The 18,172-nt window shown below is 41.3% G+C and overlaps 1 protein-coding gene across 12 annotated transcripts in view; it reads left to right on the plus strand.

The window, feature by feature from the left end:
* Window positions 1-18,172, plus strand: part of grip1 (glutamate receptor interacting protein 1) — a 261,039-nt gene that overhangs the window by 175,446 nt on the left and 67,421 nt on the right. The window contains exon 1 of one of the 12 annotated variants that reach the window (XM_047803917.1): window positions 10,765-10,959. The exons of 10 other annotated variants lie outside the window; for them this stretch is intronic. Coding sequence is in view for 1 of the 2 variants with exons in the window: in XM_047803913.1 (XP_047659869.1) it covers window positions 10,976-11,069 (94 nt within the window). In the remaining variant the exon portion in view is untranslated. Of the gene's footprint in view, window positions 1-10,764; window positions 11,070-18,172 lie in introns of those variants that run through there. One more of the 12 variants, XM_047803913.1, reaches the window with a different exon arrangement.

The raw sequence follows: 18,172 nt of genomic DNA on the forward strand, positions 1-18,172 counted from the left end.
CCTGTCCTTTTAATTAATTCAAAGTGTATATGTGAGCGGTTTTGGGAATTGTGGGAAACAGCCAAGTATAATTAAAAAAAAAATTAGCTTTAGACCAAGTCTGTTGTTTGCCAATTATATTATCCACTATACACATTGTCCATTTTATTAGGAACACCATTAGACCTACCATTTCTGCAGTTCAATCAGCCAATGCGTAAAATCATACAGATGGTGTACAGGTCAAGAGCTTCAGGTAAAGTTTAAATCAAACATCAAAATGGGGGGAAATGTGATGTCTGTGACTTTAATCGTGGAATGTTTTCCATACAAAGAACTGCTTTAGGTTTTAAATGAGGTTCCTGTTTGCATTTCGTGAGTAACTTTATCCTCAGGTTATTAGGCAGAGCCTGATGTGGATGATGCTGAAATCAAAGTGAGAACTTCTTTCCCATTACAAACTCTATAATCATTTGAATCAATTTAGATGTCATGTTTTTTCCATGAGAGATTTTGTATCTTTTCACTTTTGGAGTTTTAAAATGTTACCCGAGTTACAGGCAAATTGTGCATGTCTTTAAATTCAGGAAGACTGCAGATTTCATATGTCTAAATGTCCAGAATTGACCGTGTGAACGGATTTCACACACTTTTTTTTAAAGTTGCCGTAAAATTGAATCTTTCCCATTTGCAAATTTATCTAAGCACAGTTTAACAAGTAATCATATTCTACGTTTTTTCTGCTTTAATGTAGTTTTCCCTCCGCTGTTCTGTTGCATTGAGCATAAAATGTTAAAAGCTGCGCCATCAGGTTGTTGCTTCGGGACTTTAATTTCCACAGTTATGGCATTATTTCAGATAATTCGCCCTCTTCGCCTCCGTGGTTGATGATGTTTAGACTCACTAATAGCTTAACAAAGGCTGTGTCAGTACCTAATAATCACAATGAGTCAATGATTGAACTGTCCTCCCAAAAGAAATAGGGAAAATAGAGACATAAATGCAAAGAAACAAATCTAGAAACACTAGGAAATCACCAAACACCAGATGGCTTGTTCCTTTCAGCTCATAAGCTTTGTAGCTCTCTAGGCTTATCAACAGCAGCATCAGTCACATCCATCAAGTGAACAAAACACCATTTTGTGCTGCTGTTGATTCATGCAGAAGGTCAGACAAGTCCTGTGGGTGTGAGCTGACCCTCTGAGATCAGTGCCTGTGGCATTGCAGGCTGAATGAAACAGGCAGGGATTTGGTTGTAGGGTTACTGTCGGTGTCTGGTCTAACTCTCTCATCTTCTCTCCACTGATGATTGGACACCATTGGGTTTGCCAGGTCCTTGTTTACTTCCCTGTATGTCCCGTCTGCCTCATAGCTTTGTGTAGCCCTGCCAGAAGATGTAGGATGAGATGGGGAGTCTGAGCAGGCAACAGATGCATCACAATAAGTGTTGTTCATGCATTAAAGTTTGAATTATTATTTCATTATTATTTAATTATTAGTGTATTAGTACACTAATAGTGTAGCCATTGTGTAACACATCAGCAGTGCAATTGCAGCATTTCGTGATGTAAACTTCTCAGGATGTCAAGTAACTAAAGTGCTACAGGATATGAAGAAAAACATAAATAAAAGAGTTAGGATGGATTCAGTACATTGTTAGAACATTGTGATTTGTTGCGATTTTAAATGAATGTTGAACCGATTATGTATAAAATGGAGAAGTGGGGTTTGTGGCACTACACTACTATTTTATGAAATCTTGTGGAAAAGCTGTATTATCCAACCGTCGTCTGTCGTGTGAGAAAATAGCACACGGGTAACAGGCAAGAGTAAAATGGTTCACAATTTATTTGTGCTGCTGCGCAACAGGACCCAATGCTCCTCGTGAGACATGAGAGAGGAAGGGCCACAATCGCCCAAGCTGATTCTGAGCCTCGAGTCCAGCTCATTCTCACCCTCCAATATTTTACACAATTAATCTCTGGTAACAACAATTTCTAGTCACATACCCAGAAGGTCAGAACTTCACAAACACACTCCTTGTAAATTTTTCCACCCTAAGTCATGCTACTAAAACCTTTAATTAAGCTAAGTGTTGTAACTAGTAACTAGTTTCTCCCCCACACTGCAGATGACATGTTTAATATAAGTGTAATTCAGCTGAGGAGGAGGAGGGGAAATGTTTTCTTCTGTTTATGCTACCAATTAAAAACCTTGACAAGTTTTTTGCCCTTAAGGGATGTGTACTTGGTTATTGTACAGTAGGTTGGCTGTTTTAGATATTATATGTGGAAACCTAGCATACAAATGTGCAGAAACTTTAAGCAGTAGTTCTCTTGGATAACAGTCGTTTGCATCCTCCTACACAACAGAACATTGAGAGAACTCTGGACCTTCTCAGCTAGACAGATGCAGAAGTCTCAGACATTCTGACAGACGTCTTACCTCAGCATTTCTGTGCTGGCAAATTCTATGCATGCAGTGGTGCTAATAAGTTGGGTAAGTAGGTCAGTAAGGTCATTTATGTATGAAAAACACTCCTGAGGTTGAGTTCTTCATGTGGGTTTACTCAAAACCTTTTACTAAAGGTTTTACTGTCAGAGTAAGGTATATTGGTGTAAATAGCAGCTGTTCTGGATTGGTTTTAGCGTGATGATGATGGCTACCTATTGAGTGTATGGTTCCTCAGAAGTTATCAGGTTTCATCCTCATGCCTCCTAACAAGGAGGCATGAGGATGAAACCTGATACCTTCTGAGGAACCAGACACTCAAGAGGTAGCCATCATCATCTGGGCTTGTCTGTAGCTGTATACGATGAAGACAAACAGTGTTTAAAGGTTGTCGGGTAGTCATTCTTGGTGGAGGTCCACCAAGCTGGAGGTCCACCAAGCTGCCACTGTTGGGCCCTGAGCAAGGCCCTTAACCCTCAATTGCTCAGCTGTATAAAAAAAATGAGATAATGCAAGTCACACTGGATAAGAGTGTCTGCCAAATGCTGTAAATGTAAATGTCATTCATTACTGTGAATGAGTCCTAGGATGAGCATAGGATAGTCAGGACTACAGCAGCAGCACCCAAGTGAGAGTATGCACTAAGGTACAATCATTGATCGCCATAGCGGATCGTCTGGTCTGCATTTTTAAGTTGGCACAGGTTTTATAACGGATGTTCTTTCTGACGCAACCCTCTCATTTTATCTGGACTTGGTACCATCGCTGAGAGTTAATCCATCAGTGGTTGGGGTAGTTCCCTGCCTGTGAGCCTGAACCCGGGCTGCTGGACCACTGGGGGCCTTGGGCTTAAATTGATTTTGGTAAATACAATATTTTGGGTATTCTTGTGGGATTGTCCACAAAAGCACATGGTGAAACACTGTTTTGCAGAAGTTTACACTCATCACTTTCTTAAGACTCTATATATAGCTAATTATATTTACACTAATTATGCCAACGAGCTACAAAGTGATATTTTCACTCTACAAGAACACCCTAGACTCTAGTAAAAAGGTACGAGGTCCCACCCCAGAAAAGGTATGATTCCAATCGCTGCATGTTTTCATGTGACAACATTTGGACACAGTTGTTTTTATATTTCAGCAATTAACTAAAATGAAATAAAACTGGAGAATTTGGCCAGAAATGTTAGGAAATAAGTATTCTCATAACGCATCAGTTAGGATTTTATTTTCCCTCTTGACTGCATAAGCATAATGAAATTTGAATAATAATCAAACGGTGAAATTAGTTCTGAGACCTCTAGTATTTATTATTTCCCTAGACTGTTCCTCTTTAGTGTGTAAATTCCAGGGGACCTTTGAAAGGTTATTTTTTTATGGTTGTGCGGCTGGATCACAGATAAGCACACTTTGACCCATAGCACCACTCCAATATCACCTCGATTACAGTCTGAAATGTCAAAATTGGACTCTCAAGCTCACTTTCTCTACGGCATAATGGTGTGGAGACGGTGATAACCATGGCCTTTTCCAGTACATGTCTGGAATGACTTCTCTCACAGTGCCAATCGAGTCACCACCATTGTCGTGTCTAGTTTCAGCAGGTCTCTTCTGCACCATATCATCCTCTGAGCTAAGACCCAGTGGAAGGCATAGCTGCTTTCTTATACCTCATGTGGATTAAGAAAGCCTAGCCCTGCTCAGAGCTTCAACGTAAGACCCACTGTTTGGGAGCTTTAGCTGTTGGCCTGGATTAGAGACATCCAGCACATATATCATACATAGTTGAATGAAGGACCTAGTTAGAGTCTAGCTTAGTGCAGGCTCTTTATCTCAAACGCACACACATGTACATACGTACACATGGTCATCGTGCAGAACAGAGGTGTTTTTTTAGGCTCATTACATGCTAGATATGTGGTGTTTATTCCTCTCCATGCTAGATTAGCTCTTTGGTGAACTGTTTTTTTTTTTTTAAATCAAAACTTTTTTGAGCCTCTAATGGCTTTAGCATGACGCACGTCGACAGGCTTCGAATATTAATATCTTTTGATTTGCTTGCGTCACACGAACGTCACCTACGCATCATCTACTTCGGAAGCATCTTATTGGTCGGGCCACCTGCAGGGCAGAATCATTTAACGCCGCATGTCTATGTTGAAACCAAAGCAGGGAGTCATGGAAACAGAACTCGGCCAAGCTGTGAGCAAACCCAAACAGCCGTCTTTCACTCTGACTTCGTAGGCCGAGTGTCAGCGGATGGATAAAGCTCTCTTTTGGCAAGTGCTGGAATATAAACATTGGCAGCACTTGAAACATCAGATTACAGGCTGCTTGCATCCATACAAACACACATATGAATGACTGCAAACGTGAAAAGCAAGCCAAAAAAAACCCAACAACATTTTATTTATTTGTTTATTTATTTTTGAATGTAACAAATAGCTCAACACCACCCACTCTGCTTTGTGTTTATCAAGCTAAAAAAAACACCCATGCCCTCAGGCAGTTTTGGCAAACCGACATTTTTTTTGCGTGTGCGGGTTTTTTTGACCCACTAATCCCTCCATTTCCAGCGGCTATATGGGTTTTAGGTTCCCAGGAACTATTCTGATGCATTGCAGCCCCTTTGGGGATGGCAGCATCCTAGTGTGGCTGTCTCATGCAGCAGCGCCTGTTGGGTTTTACTGAACGAGGGGGGTGGATGTTTCCTGTCGTTTTCAATCCTCTGCGCTGGTTATCTTCTGGATTCTTTCAGAGGAGGAGGGGAGAACAAGTGGCAGCTGCCTCCACCCAAGCCGAGCTTCCATTTTACATCCTCTCTTTGATATTCTTTTTTTCCTTCATTTCCTCCAGTCAGCAAATACTGAAGTCATTTTGGGAAGTGACGCTAAATCTACAGCATGCCACTCTATGATAATATGCCATTAAGCTCAAACTCAGACAGGCAGCACTTTTGTACAGGCATTATGCCACCCATATTTTATCTCCCTGAGAACTTCAAAGAGCTTCCAGAAAAATTACGAGCATGTTTTATGCAATTTTTGATATTTTGCCAATTCTCTGTCTTCTTTTACACATTCCGCACGGTCGCAGTGTCGCCAGCTTTATTACATCAAGGTCAAAGAGTCAGACTGATTAGATTCGTCCAAATGGGGCTTCCTTGAATATCAAAGATGGCATGTCATTTGTGCTTCATTTTTATCTCATTGCATTGCTTTAGCCATTTCTTCCACTCAGTTACTCCTGGCTTTGGCTTTCTGGATCCATTTCTCACCCCGTCTCTGGTAGATCAGTTTAACTGACAGGCATATGACACAATTGAAAAAAAAAAAATGAAGGAAGGAAGCAGTGAGTCAGGAATTAGCCACTGAATTGGTTCCAGTCCCCCTCCCCTCACTTAGCATGGATAATTCTGTTGGGGAGAAACAGAAATGGTGTTTGAAGCAGCACAGCTGACCACTTCACAAGCTGCCCATGTAATTTACCCGTGTAAATGAAAGGTTTTCATCATCCGAATAATGAACCTATTTTTTTTTAATCCATCTCTCTGTGGGAAGTATGCTTTGTGGCCTAAAAAAATAAGCCTCCATTGTTCATCTTTGCTTCAGGACCATGTGGATTTATCAGCATGCTATAGTTAATTATTCGACTTCAAACGACTGGAAAATTGCACAGCAAGTTAGAGCTCTGGGTTCTCCACGAGGCCACCACTTTTCCATCTGTCTTCATGGGCTTTCATCTGGTTGTCCACTGGTCAAACTGTACAACCACCTGATCTCAATATGAGCTCAAACAGCTATTTGTGGCCAGTAGGGGTGAAGGCCAAGCCTGCCTCTAGCTCCCAAGAACAATTACTCCTTCAGATTAGCATAGAGTCGAACAAGCCTAGTGATCCATAAGGCATTGTTCAACTTGCAGTTTAACAGCAATCGAAACAGAAAAAAACTCAAGACTCAGGAAAAAATGTGACTTTTTTTTGAGGCACCTGATTTAAAACATCAGTAAAGCAACTACAGGAGGAAAAGCTATTGTTAATGGAAGTACCAGGACTTTTATGGCATGTATTTACTGCGTTTCACAATTGAATTAAAGTGTAGTCTTTGTGCTGCATTTTGGGTTTTAAGTGTTTCTAACGCTTCAAAACCCTTCCAAAAGGCTTGAACACTTGTACAGTACGCCTGCTCATTCGCCCGTCAGCGAATCGTGCGACAGCAGCACAATGCATAAAATCATGCAGATACAGGTCAAGAGCTTCAGCCTCGGCACAGTTTACCAAGAATCGTACAAAAAACTATTACAGACTGTTGTGTTGGAAAATCAGCAGTTTCTGAAATAACAACCATCCATTCCACAGTTACAGGTGGTTCAGCACAAGTCACAGAAATCACTTTTTCTTTATACTGATGTTTGATGTAAGCATCATTTGAAGCTCTTCAGCTATATCTGAATGATTTCATGACTTGATCCACATGATTGTGTGAAGAAATAACTGCATAAATGTATAGGTGGTTGTTAATAAACCGGACAGTAGAGTGTACATTCCAATAAACGGTGAATAAGTGCCTGAATATGACATAAGGACAAAAATCTATACACATAAACATAACCCAGACAGTTCTTGGTGGAAAGTAAGCTCATTCGTCCAGAATCACTTTGTTCTGGAAACGAAACTGTACCGAATTCAATAAGCTCTGAGTCAGCATCTGTCGGGTCAGCGTCAGGGCTACGCCGGGACATGGGGTTAGCACAGGGTTGGAAATTGTACAGCTGAGCCGTTTACTGATCTTCCAGGTGCTATCGCACCACCACCAACTCCACAAACTCAAGCAACTGATGCTTCTAATTCTAGGACAGAAATTCTCTGAGTGACCAGGTGCTGCCCACTTAACTCCGCTCGACCGCATGCTCCTGAGCAGCGACTAAGCAAGTCAGCTTCTGCATACTTGTTCATGCTGCTTATATGAAATGCAAACTCTAGAGCTGTTCTCTTGACTGTATGAACCCTTTTCTCTTCATGCTGCTATGATTCATAAGTGCTGGCAGAGATCCATGCTGCAGAGGATCAAGAGCGGTCAAGCTCTTAGCACATTTTTAAAGGATCTCATGTACTTCAATTTGCTTTTCATTGGAAGCCAGTATACTCAGTACTAGATATTTGCAGTACATTTTTGCCAACACTTGAGAACCGCATCTCAAGAAGCATTTGCTTTGGAAAGCCAGATAGCAGCAGGGAACAGCTTTGAATTTACCCATGTGCTAAATCCACTAAATCAACTTTCTAGATGTAACTAGAAACTAGATTGTGTGCAGGAGCCTTGCAGCTTCACATCAGAGTAACTGGGTGTGTTATCATGTAAAACGATGCCATAATCGTCTTTCATGCCATTTTCTGGCTGTAAAAATGCCAGTGAACATCAACACTCAGGAATGATAGATATACATTATGTGGCCAAGAGTTTTTGGAAACCTGACCATTAAATCCATTTGTATGTGTTGGATGTCTCACTCCATCATTTATTCCCCTTTGCTGCTGTATTAAGCGTTAATCCTCTGGGAAGGCTTTTCACTAGATGTTGGAGCATGACTGTGGGTTTTTTTTGCTTATTCAGCACTTTAGAGTGTCAGTGAAGTCAGGCACTGATGTCAGATGAGGAGGACTGAGATGCTGTTGGTTTTACAATACATTCATTTCTAAGAGCTTTTTCATCCACGTTCTTGGTTCCAGTCAAAGGGATATACAGTAGTACTGCTGTAACAGTCCAACCTCGTGGGATGGACTATGCTTCCAACAGTTGGGTGTGATGTTCAGCTGTCCATTTCATTTTGCCCATATATTGTAGGCAAAATTATGCAGGTGTATTGGTGTTTCTGGTATTAACCGAGCACTAACCCTACCTAACATGCACTAACATGCGCTCATATGGTGTTCCAATTTTCTGTCAAGGTAGATAGAGAATATTTTGATTTATATTTTTTTTGTTTGTCCTTGGCTGTCATTTACAAACTCCATTGCACATATAAATAAGGTTTTACAGTAACCCCCAGGCACATGGGCGGGTGGAAAAGCCCTATACTAAAACGGCTAGGATTTAGCTATGATGTAGAGACAGGGTTAATACAGAAAGCTGGTGGACTTTATGCTCTGCTCTGCTCATGCGCACCCTGGTGTTGTTGATGTCTTGCACATAATGGTGGCAGTGTGTGTAGAGTTATCATTTGCTTTCTATTATTTATGTGTTTACTTGCTGCATGAAATGTACAGAGTTTGTTTTTGTTGTCCGTGTTCAGACAGTAACGCACAGTTTATAGGGTCTTCATATGGGAAGTTATTTGGGAATTTGTCTGGCCGATTGCCTGTAGCTAATGCTGCTTTTAACAACTTCTATGACTTGAAACGTTTGTCAAAACACACGCTCTCGGTTAGTGCAGCTAGGCGACGAGTAACAACCAGTAAACAGCATTATTTAACATGCCGCACTGCTTCTGGAGCTTCTACATAGATGTTGTGCCAGTGTCATCCAAGCCAATCTCCTGTGTAGCCTCAGGTACTAGAAACAGCCCACTGTCGTCGATGCTACTCTAAAAAGCCGTATCTTTTCCCCGGCGATACATTTGGTGCACTGGCAATACATTTCAGCTTCTTTTCAAACAAGCAAACTTCATTTTTTATCTATGGCAAATAAAAGTCAGCTTTATAATTCATTCATCTGTCATGTAAATTCTACCGGAAAAGAAAATAGGGTGGAATATTACAGACGTTACAGAAGAGAATTGCGGTATTGAAAATAAAACTAACATGACACTGAGGTTTTTCCATTAATTCGCCTCTAGTCCGTAGTACTTCAGTTGTTTAATTACGTCTGAACAATATTCACATGAAGTAAAGCATCTTTCATTTGACAGTTTCTCGTTTTTCCCCCGTCTCTCACAGTGTGTATTTCACATCTCATCAGTCTGTACGCCTTCCACTGAGCTGTGATCAAAGTGTTCACTGATGCGCTGTCCCAGATATACTGTACAGTGATCCAACCCCCTGCTGAGGGCCTACAACTCAGCCAAACTCTCACGTTCTGTCATTATTTGTTCTAGTTTGCTGCTGATGGCATGTTGCAGGCTTGTTGCGCTACATAAACTCCAGTACGGAGATTTTAGTTAAGTGTTTGGTTGAATGTCTCAGCTTATATGTGGAGAAAATATGCGGAAATTAATATTTTATAAATATACACATTCGGAAAGTGTGTATTATCAGATTCAGCTTGAAGCATTTCAGGCCTTTCTTTTACATTCCTTTCATTACTAGTGAATCGCTTTAAGTTGGCCCAAAGTGGCGTCTCTTGTTAAATTTTATTGCTTTTAATCCCCATCCCTAGTGTTCAGTGCTGGACGCAGATAGATGTTTTGCTGCAGTGGACTTGGGAAAACCGGGTATTCTCTTTCTGTCTCTTTCCTTGCCATCAGAGCAAGGGTAGCTTGTGTCATTAGACTCAGGCAACACAAACTCTCAGCTAACTGCTAAAAATAAAGACGAGTCACCCCTCCCTCTCCCTGAGGTCTGCACAGTTGAGCTTGAACGCGGCGAGTTCCTCGCCCGCTGCCTCATTTTTTGATTCACTTTTAAATCACGGTACATAGAAATGTCATTGAAGTGTTAAAAATGAACAAGTGCTATTAAGATTCTCCTTAGCCTTCTCTGCAGCTTACGTAACAAGATCCCATCCGAGTAAAATGAAGGCTGTCGTGTCCACCTGCCCACTTGTGCACTGTTCGGACATGTGTCATCCCTCATCATGTAGATTGGTTGGCCTTTCAAGAGCTTGGTTTGGGAAGCTGGCGTAATTAACGGATGTTGAGAGCGGGTGTATGGACCACATGCCCTGCGAGACTCATTACTATTCGCCACAGATGACAGGGAGAGCCCAGAAGCACTAGAGCTCTTTCTTCCTTACCCCGCACCTCCACAAATGAGTGCTCCTATATGCATGACTGAGCTCACTGTGACTTGGCAGGATGACAGCTCAACTTCTGTCTGTTTCCTTTCTCTCTCTCTCTCTCTCTCTCTCTCTCTCTCTCTCACTCTCTCTCTCTCTCTCTCTCTCTCTCTCTGTCTCAGACTCATTTCTTTCTTCCCACTCTTTCTACCCTGTTATGGATTTTGTACATTTTCATTCCATCAACGACAGATTTTCCTTCCTTCCTCTCTATTCAGTAATGTCACACCATCGTGATCCTGCTCCTCCTCTTTCTCATTTAGGTAATGAGTCAGTGACTGACCTCACAAAGTTCCCACATTCCTCCTTTCCCCACTTCACCGTTGGTTTATGCCATCGTTCTTCTTTTTGCCGCGAATGTCGTTATCTCGTTGGTCCTGTCCTGCATTCTTTCCTAAGATGAACTGAGCAAAAAGAAGAAACTTAGACCACCGATTCAACGGTGCACTCATTCGTATGCCCCCAGCGCTCAGCATGTATTTGTGCCCGGAGACTGGAGTCTGCCCTGCAGTTGAAGGAAAAGCACAGCCCTGGTAAGAGCGTCGTCACATGCTGCACCATTACCCTGGTGACTGCAAGCTCATCTTTCTGCATGCCATGGCGTTCCTGTGTGGAGTGAGCAATGACTTTCACTGGGATGTGGGTGAGTAGTGCCCTGAGGTAGAGACATTGATGTGAGGGCAGAGTAGCAGAGTGAATGCTGAAAATAGTGTAGGCCATATGGCACTTAGGCTCCATCCTGCTCGTCTGTTTTGTTCTGAGAGAGCAACTGAATGCAGAGGCAGATGAAATTACAGCAGCTTTGATTAGAAAGGCTTGGCTTGTTCCCTAAGTGGAGGAGCTTCAGTTAGCAAACTCGGATCGAATGTATTAAAAAATGATCAATGCGAGCGGTGAAGCAGATACTTTGACATTTTTATATTTGTGTTTCGTTGCATAAGTGGAATTATTTTAATGGTGTCATCACTCTCAAAAAAAAAAAACTGTAGTAACCTCACGGTGTTGTGTTGCTTCTCTCTGAGAAAAAAAAGTCGCACTAAATTGTTGTTGTTGCCGGGTTGCTACCCTCGAGGGTACACGGTTTGTGTCTTTGTATAATATGTATCTTTCACATGGAAATGTGGATATAGTGTACCCTTTAAATTGATTTAAAGTATATTAAGCAAGTAAAGCTTTAAAAGTTGACTATATTTAGTTTTTCTAGGTAAAAGATATTTACTAAACGTACAAAAGGTGGACGCTGGAGGCAAACTTAACAGGAAGAAAACATACCAAACATACATTTGTAAGCTGTTTTCTCTTCTAGTTTCCTTCACAAACACACAGACCTATTAACTAATATCATTTAGTCAGTGATTTTCTTAAATAGGAGGAGCATCTGCAAACGCTTATCACATGGTTGGTGTCCTTAACGGTATCTTTTTAGTACCTTTACCCAGAGGAACGTACCCGTCTTAAAGATCATTGTTTAAGGTACTTTTTTTTGTACCATTTTCCTGACAGTGTCAGTGACCCTGTGCAGTAATGATTTGGTGAGGTTAAGTGTCCTATGTGACTGTTCCCTATGGATATGTGTCTGCATATTTCAAGTGTGAGACTGATCTGTCTCCACACGTGTGTCTCAGGCATTTCAGTAAGATCCCATTACGTTTCTGTCTCGGTCTGTAACAGATGAGTTTGGTTGCCAGCAAGTGTGACTTAGTCAGTTTGCTGAGACTCTGTACTTCTGGACCTTTAAAACTGAGACTATTCATCAAGCATGGTAATGATTGACTGGGAATTTTCCTAGTGGACTCGACCAGCGTTGATTTTGTTAGCAGCCTACGTGGGTGGTTGTGTGTATGAGAGTGAGAAAGAGAAAGAGAGAGAGAGAGAAGAGAGCTGAGGATGGTTTTGGTTGTCACTTTCAGACGCACAGTATTTGAAATTCCTTTGTTTTGTTGTTCTCTTTATTCACAGACCGAGTGATTGTTCTTATTGTTGACATCTACATGCATGAGTGTTGCTCAGGACATCCAAACCCAGCAATCTGTCATTACATATATATATCACTGTATTCCAATAAATTGTGACCCATTTTCTTTAATGCTTTTGACTTTAGGACCAGTTAAGAAGCCGGACTATGAAAAATGCTGAATAATACTCACGTGTTGGAATACAGATTGTGTTTCAGGTTATTGTAGTAACTTTAAGCGAAAGAATGCATAGATGTATTGGAGTGTACATGATAGGTGTTAGCAACATAAGCATATTTTCTTTTCCTCAATGGTTGTTATTCGTTTATATTTCCTGTTACACAGTTCTAGCCTTTTCTCTTCGAAAACGTACGAAGGCCAATCGACGTCTATAATCATGTCAGAAATTTCATTAACTAGGTAGCACATCTCAGATCTCTGGTTATTGGGAGTAAAATGCTATGCTCTCTACAGGAATCCACCACAGCATTTATTTATTTATTTATTTATTTATTTATTTATTTATTCAATACTGTCTTGATCCAAGTGTTTTTGTAAGTGTGAACGTGCTGCTGTGTTTATTTGTATGCTGTGAAGGAGAGGCAGATGAACTGTTTCTGAAAGAGCTATCAGCCATAGCCCCTGTTGCAATCCTCCTACACAACCACCTACAACCCATGCACAAAGATGCTGTTAAAACAAGAAGCCTTTTCCAGGCTTCAGGCTTGATGCTATTCTGCCTCAGTATCCTAACCTTCTTAAACCTAGTTTGTCAACATGAGCAACATGAGCCATATAGCGTCACTATGCAGACAGCCTAGCTGTTTTCTTTTGTTTTTGGTCCCATTGTTGTGTGCTGTTGAAGTTAGATTCGTACACCACAAAGAGAAGAGGTCCTGGAGTCCATCCAGTGATGTTGTACTGCTCACTCATTGAGATCCACACAGGACTGACATCCGAATGCATTTTTCATGAATATGCGTCTCTGCAAGTCTCTTCAGAGACTCGATTCCAGCTAAGCGAAGTGTAGCCTGTGTCCTGTGTTGCAGAACTTTTCTTCATTGGTCCTAAGTGGCTTTAATATTTACATGACATCCTGTGCTGATGGCCTGATCAGCTTTATAGTGCAGTAGCACATGGGGAAACTTCCCAGCTTCACTCAGTTCCAAGCAGTGGGTTAGCACATTATATAAAAAAAGGAATATAATTTTTATAGCACTTTATACAACACTGATTGTCTCAAAGCAGCTTTACAGAGCAGTGAGCAAGCCCAGTGTGGTAGTAACAAGAGAAATAACGGTGCTAATCCTTCTCTGCCTGGTGTTGTGCATCACGAGTTACTGTATTTGTCTGTCGGATACTATAGAAGTTATTTAGTTAGTTAGTCACCTTTGTTAACCCAGAAGTGCTGGTTTATATAAAATATATTTAACTGCTGGTAATAAATGTTAGGATTAAATAGCTCTTTTTAGACATACAGTAATTGCAGGAGACAGATGAGTCATTTACAGTAAGAAGTGTTGTAATTTCTACTTCAGGAGGATCTCAGGATTAGCAGAATTATTATCTGAGTTGGCGACAGGGACATGTGGACTAGCTTAAACCTGGGAGATCTTTAGTCTGTGTTTGAAGGCAGACAATGACTCAGCTCCTCAGACAGCCAGATGAAGCTCATTTCCACCCGTTGAGCATGAGAACAGAGACGACTATTGATGCATGCCTTTATCGTATCTTGATGATGGCTTGAGTCAAGCAGTGCTGGAAGGGAACATGAAGCAGATCAGGGTGTGATAAATGACAGTTTGTTTTTGGCTCTGAAAGCACGCATCAGTTTATTAAATCTTATGTGGGCCACGCCAGAAAGCCACTGGAGTATACGCAGCAAGGTATAGGAGCTCAGAAAAGGAGAGCGAAGGCTTTTTTGTAATCTTCCAATTTAAAAACATTTCTAAGCATTATGAAGAACATTGTAAACAGCTCTGCAGCTTGTCCAACTAGCAACTCATTGTATTTTGAAATAAAGCTGTCCCCAATCACATGACAGCTAATACTCACTCAGTGAGAAGTGATGTCAGCCCTCTTCCACATACATCATCTTACAGATGCCCCAAACTGGCTAGTGCCACTGTGGTGCCAATGAGAAGGGCCTGCTTTGCTTTTTACACTGTTGAACATGTATTGCATCATCAGCATGCAATCTCCTGATGATAGGGTTTACTTTTAACAACTTGCTAATAAATACACAATTTTCGAACTTCCAAACACGCTGCATTAGATCGCCCTTCGCCCTGTCAATCCCGCAACACAAAGGAAACAGCTTCACTTCAGCACCAAGGATAGCATCTGGGTGTGGCTGCGAGGCGGAGCGGACAAAAGCGGAGGAGCCAATCAAGAGTGGCTTCTAATTCTTCACTCTTCGTGAATACACCTATCTAGCACGCCAGCTACTGCTGAGCCTGGGTTGACACGCAGTTCCAGCATCCCAGCACTCCAGGACTCCTGCACTGAAGTACAAGAATCCAGCTGCACTACAGCTGAAGGCTCACATTTGCATTCTTTTCTTTTGAAAATAAAAGAGCACCCAAGTTTTCCAACCATCTCCTGACTCCGTGCCTTGTCTCTGTGTCCCGCCTCACAGAGCGAGTCGCTACAGACTACAGGAAGGACATTATTCATGACACTCTCCAGCGTTTATAACAAATCCAGTGTCACCCAAATGAAGTCCCTTTTGAGTCGGGTTTCTTCCTCTTCCATCTAAGGGACTTTTTCCTTGACACAGTCATGTCACTCACCTCAGGCTTGCTCATGGGCATTTAAATATAAGGCTAGTATTAATCTTGAATCATTGTATAATATTAATCTTGATCTGCCGAGCTGCCGAGGTCATGGCTTACATGACAGGAAATTGTGTAATGTACTCAGAGTGTATTTTGTGGAATGTAAACAGTGTTATAGTGAGCTATCAGAGTTCTAGTCATTAATTCTTATACAGCGTAAACACCTCTGATGCTATTTTCACCAACATCTTGGGAGATCAACATACTATATAAGCCTTGGCTTTAAAGTAACCAAAGTGTAATTCGCTATCTAGACAACATAAACGCTTGATTTCAATTTGGCGCACTCTTCTGTGGTTTACAAATTTGCTGGGTTAAAGTTCACCTAAATTAATTCAGTACAAAGTAAATTTGTACTGTATGTAAGTGAATTGGCTTTTTTCACCAGACACATTTTCTTTGCCTTTTAGTTTGACCATCGATTAGGACTTAAAGTTATGCCACAGTGGGCAGCAACGTCAGGAGCGGTCTCCAAGACACCATCAACTCGAGAAGGCACTGATTTATATCTTACCAAAACACTCAAGAGCGTCGACATCACCTCCATCTACAGTATGAGATGTCATTTGTATTCTTGCTTTTAGTCTTTAGTCTACACTTTAATCGAGTGTGTTTCTGTTTCTTCGAGTGTGGGGAAGTCGTGGCCTAATGGTAAGAGAGTTTGACTCCTAACCCTAAGGTTGTGGGTTCGGGTCTCAGGCCGGCAATTCCATGACTGAGGTGCCTATGAGCAAGGCACCGAACCCTCAACTGCAAAATACAAGTTTAAATAATGCAGAACGTAAATACTACACATAAAGGAGTTGGAGTACTTTACCCACCAGGCACTAATACAATGTCTGCTGATGAGAGCTGAATGTCAACAGTACAGTGATTAGCAGCAGAATGTGTTTAAATTCTAATGCGTTCTTAAAATTTATCAACGAGGAGGGATCTGTGTGTGTGTGTGTGTGTGTGTGTGTGTGTGTGTGTGTGTGTGTGCGCGCGCATGGAATACTGTTAAATACCCTCTCTGCTCCTCATGAATATCTTAAGCTGTGTACATTGTCTTTTTTTACATTTTCAGATGCTCACATATTTAAAATATACCGTCTCCTCCAAAAGTCTTGGAACAAAAAAAATATATTGTGAGACGTCAGAATCGGAATTTCAGCTTTCCCTTTCCTGATATTTAACCTAGACGTGTTAAAGAACTTAGAGCTTTACACCTCATAAGCATAAACAAAAGTATCGCAACAGATAGGACGTTAACGACACTTAATATTTCGTAGCCTTTCCTGTGCTTGCAATAGCTACATCAAGCAGGTGACCCACAGACATCACCAAACTCCTACAGTTTTCTTTTGTGATGTTTTTCCAGGCTTTTACCACAGCTTCGGTTAGTAGTTGTTTGTTTTGGAGGGCTTCTTCCTTCGGTCTCCTCTACAGGAGGTGAAAGTCTGCTCCACTGGGTTAAAGTCTGATGACATGGCCAGTCTAAAACCTTTTTTTTCTCCTGATGGAGTGCTTTGTTGTGAAGGCAGTGTGTTTTGGATCATTTTCTTGCTGTATGATGAAGTTTTTCCCGATTAGTTAGATGCATTTCTCTGCTAACGTTCTCTCTGCTGCTATTATCATGAGTTACTATGCTATTATCGTCAGTATAGATCCTGTGAGCCTGTTCCTGAAGCAGCCCTGCAAGCACAACCCATAACACTACCGCCACCATGTTTCAAAGATGAGCTTGTATGTTTTGGATCATGAGCAGATGCTTTCACTTTCTTTCTCCATACTTTGACCCCACACAGTTGGATGTCTGGTTGTTAGTGCACCAGTTTTGTTATCGTTTCTTTTTCATGACATCCCCAGTACCTCTGACTGATTTTCCCTCTTTTCTCAGATCAGAATGGCTCGCTTTTTACAGCTTCACTTTACCGCTTTATACCTTTTAACAACAACTGCAGTCTTCTCAGGTGCAACCCAGTGCCTGACATTCAACATGATTAATTATTCAGTCTAATATAAAGTCATATGATATTTTTGATCACTAGGTAAAAGGTGGGTTCAAACACAAGGTGTCATGTTCTGAGTTGGTTAAAAACACTCTGTTTGTAATTGTGAAGAAATGAAAGCTTACATTCTGATCCATCCATTTGTTTCTTTTCATCTCAAACACAAATGTTCTCTGTACAGCAAAAAAATCTTTTCAATAGCATTGGAAGGGAACTCACTCTCTCTCTCTGAAAGAGAGAGAGAAGAGAGAAAGAGAGAGAGAGAGAGAGAAGAAAGAAAAAAGAGAGAAGAGAGAAAGAAGAGAGAGGAGAGAGGAGGAGAGAGAGAGAGACAGAGAGAGAGAAAAAGAGAGAGAGAAAAAGAGAGAGAGAGACAGAGAGAGAGATAAAGAGAGAGAGAGAGATAGATATAAAGAAAAAGAGAGAGAGAAAGAGAAAGAGAAAGAGAGAGAGAGAAAAGAAAAAGAGAGAAAGAGAGAAGAAGAGAAAAAGAGAGAAGAGAGAAAAGAAAGAGAGAGAGGGAGAAAGAAAGAGAGAGAAAAAAAAGAAGGAGAAAAAAAAGAGAAAGAAAGAAAGGAGAGAAGAAAGAAAAGAAAAGAAGAAAAAATAGAAAGAAAAGAGAGAAAGAGAGAGAAGGAGAGAGAGAGAGAGATAATACTACCTCTAGCGCTCTCGATATCTCTCTTCCGGGAGAAGGGAAGTCTCTCCTCCCTCTCTCTCCCCACTCTCTCTCCCCTCACTCTCTCTCCCTCTCTCCCCCCCTCACTCTCTCCCCCACTCTCCCCCCCCCCTCTCCCTCTCCCCCCCCCCCATATCACCGATCTGAATACCTCAGAATAAATCTAGTAATGTAGACGCTTTACAGAGCCTTACCGAACAAACATTTTGGCATTTCCTTTTCCTCCTCTTCCCTCTGTGTATATGTAATAAACTAGAGCCTGCTGTTTTCTAATGGTGGAAATC

Source organism: Tachysurus fulvidraco, chromosome 19, assembly GCF_022655615.1.
Source record: "Tachysurus fulvidraco isolate hzauxx_2018 chromosome 19, HZAU_PFXX_2.0, whole genome shotgun sequence".
Classification (NCBI taxonomy): Eukaryota; Metazoa; Chordata; class Actinopteri; order Siluriformes; family Bagridae; genus Tachysurus; species Tachysurus fulvidraco.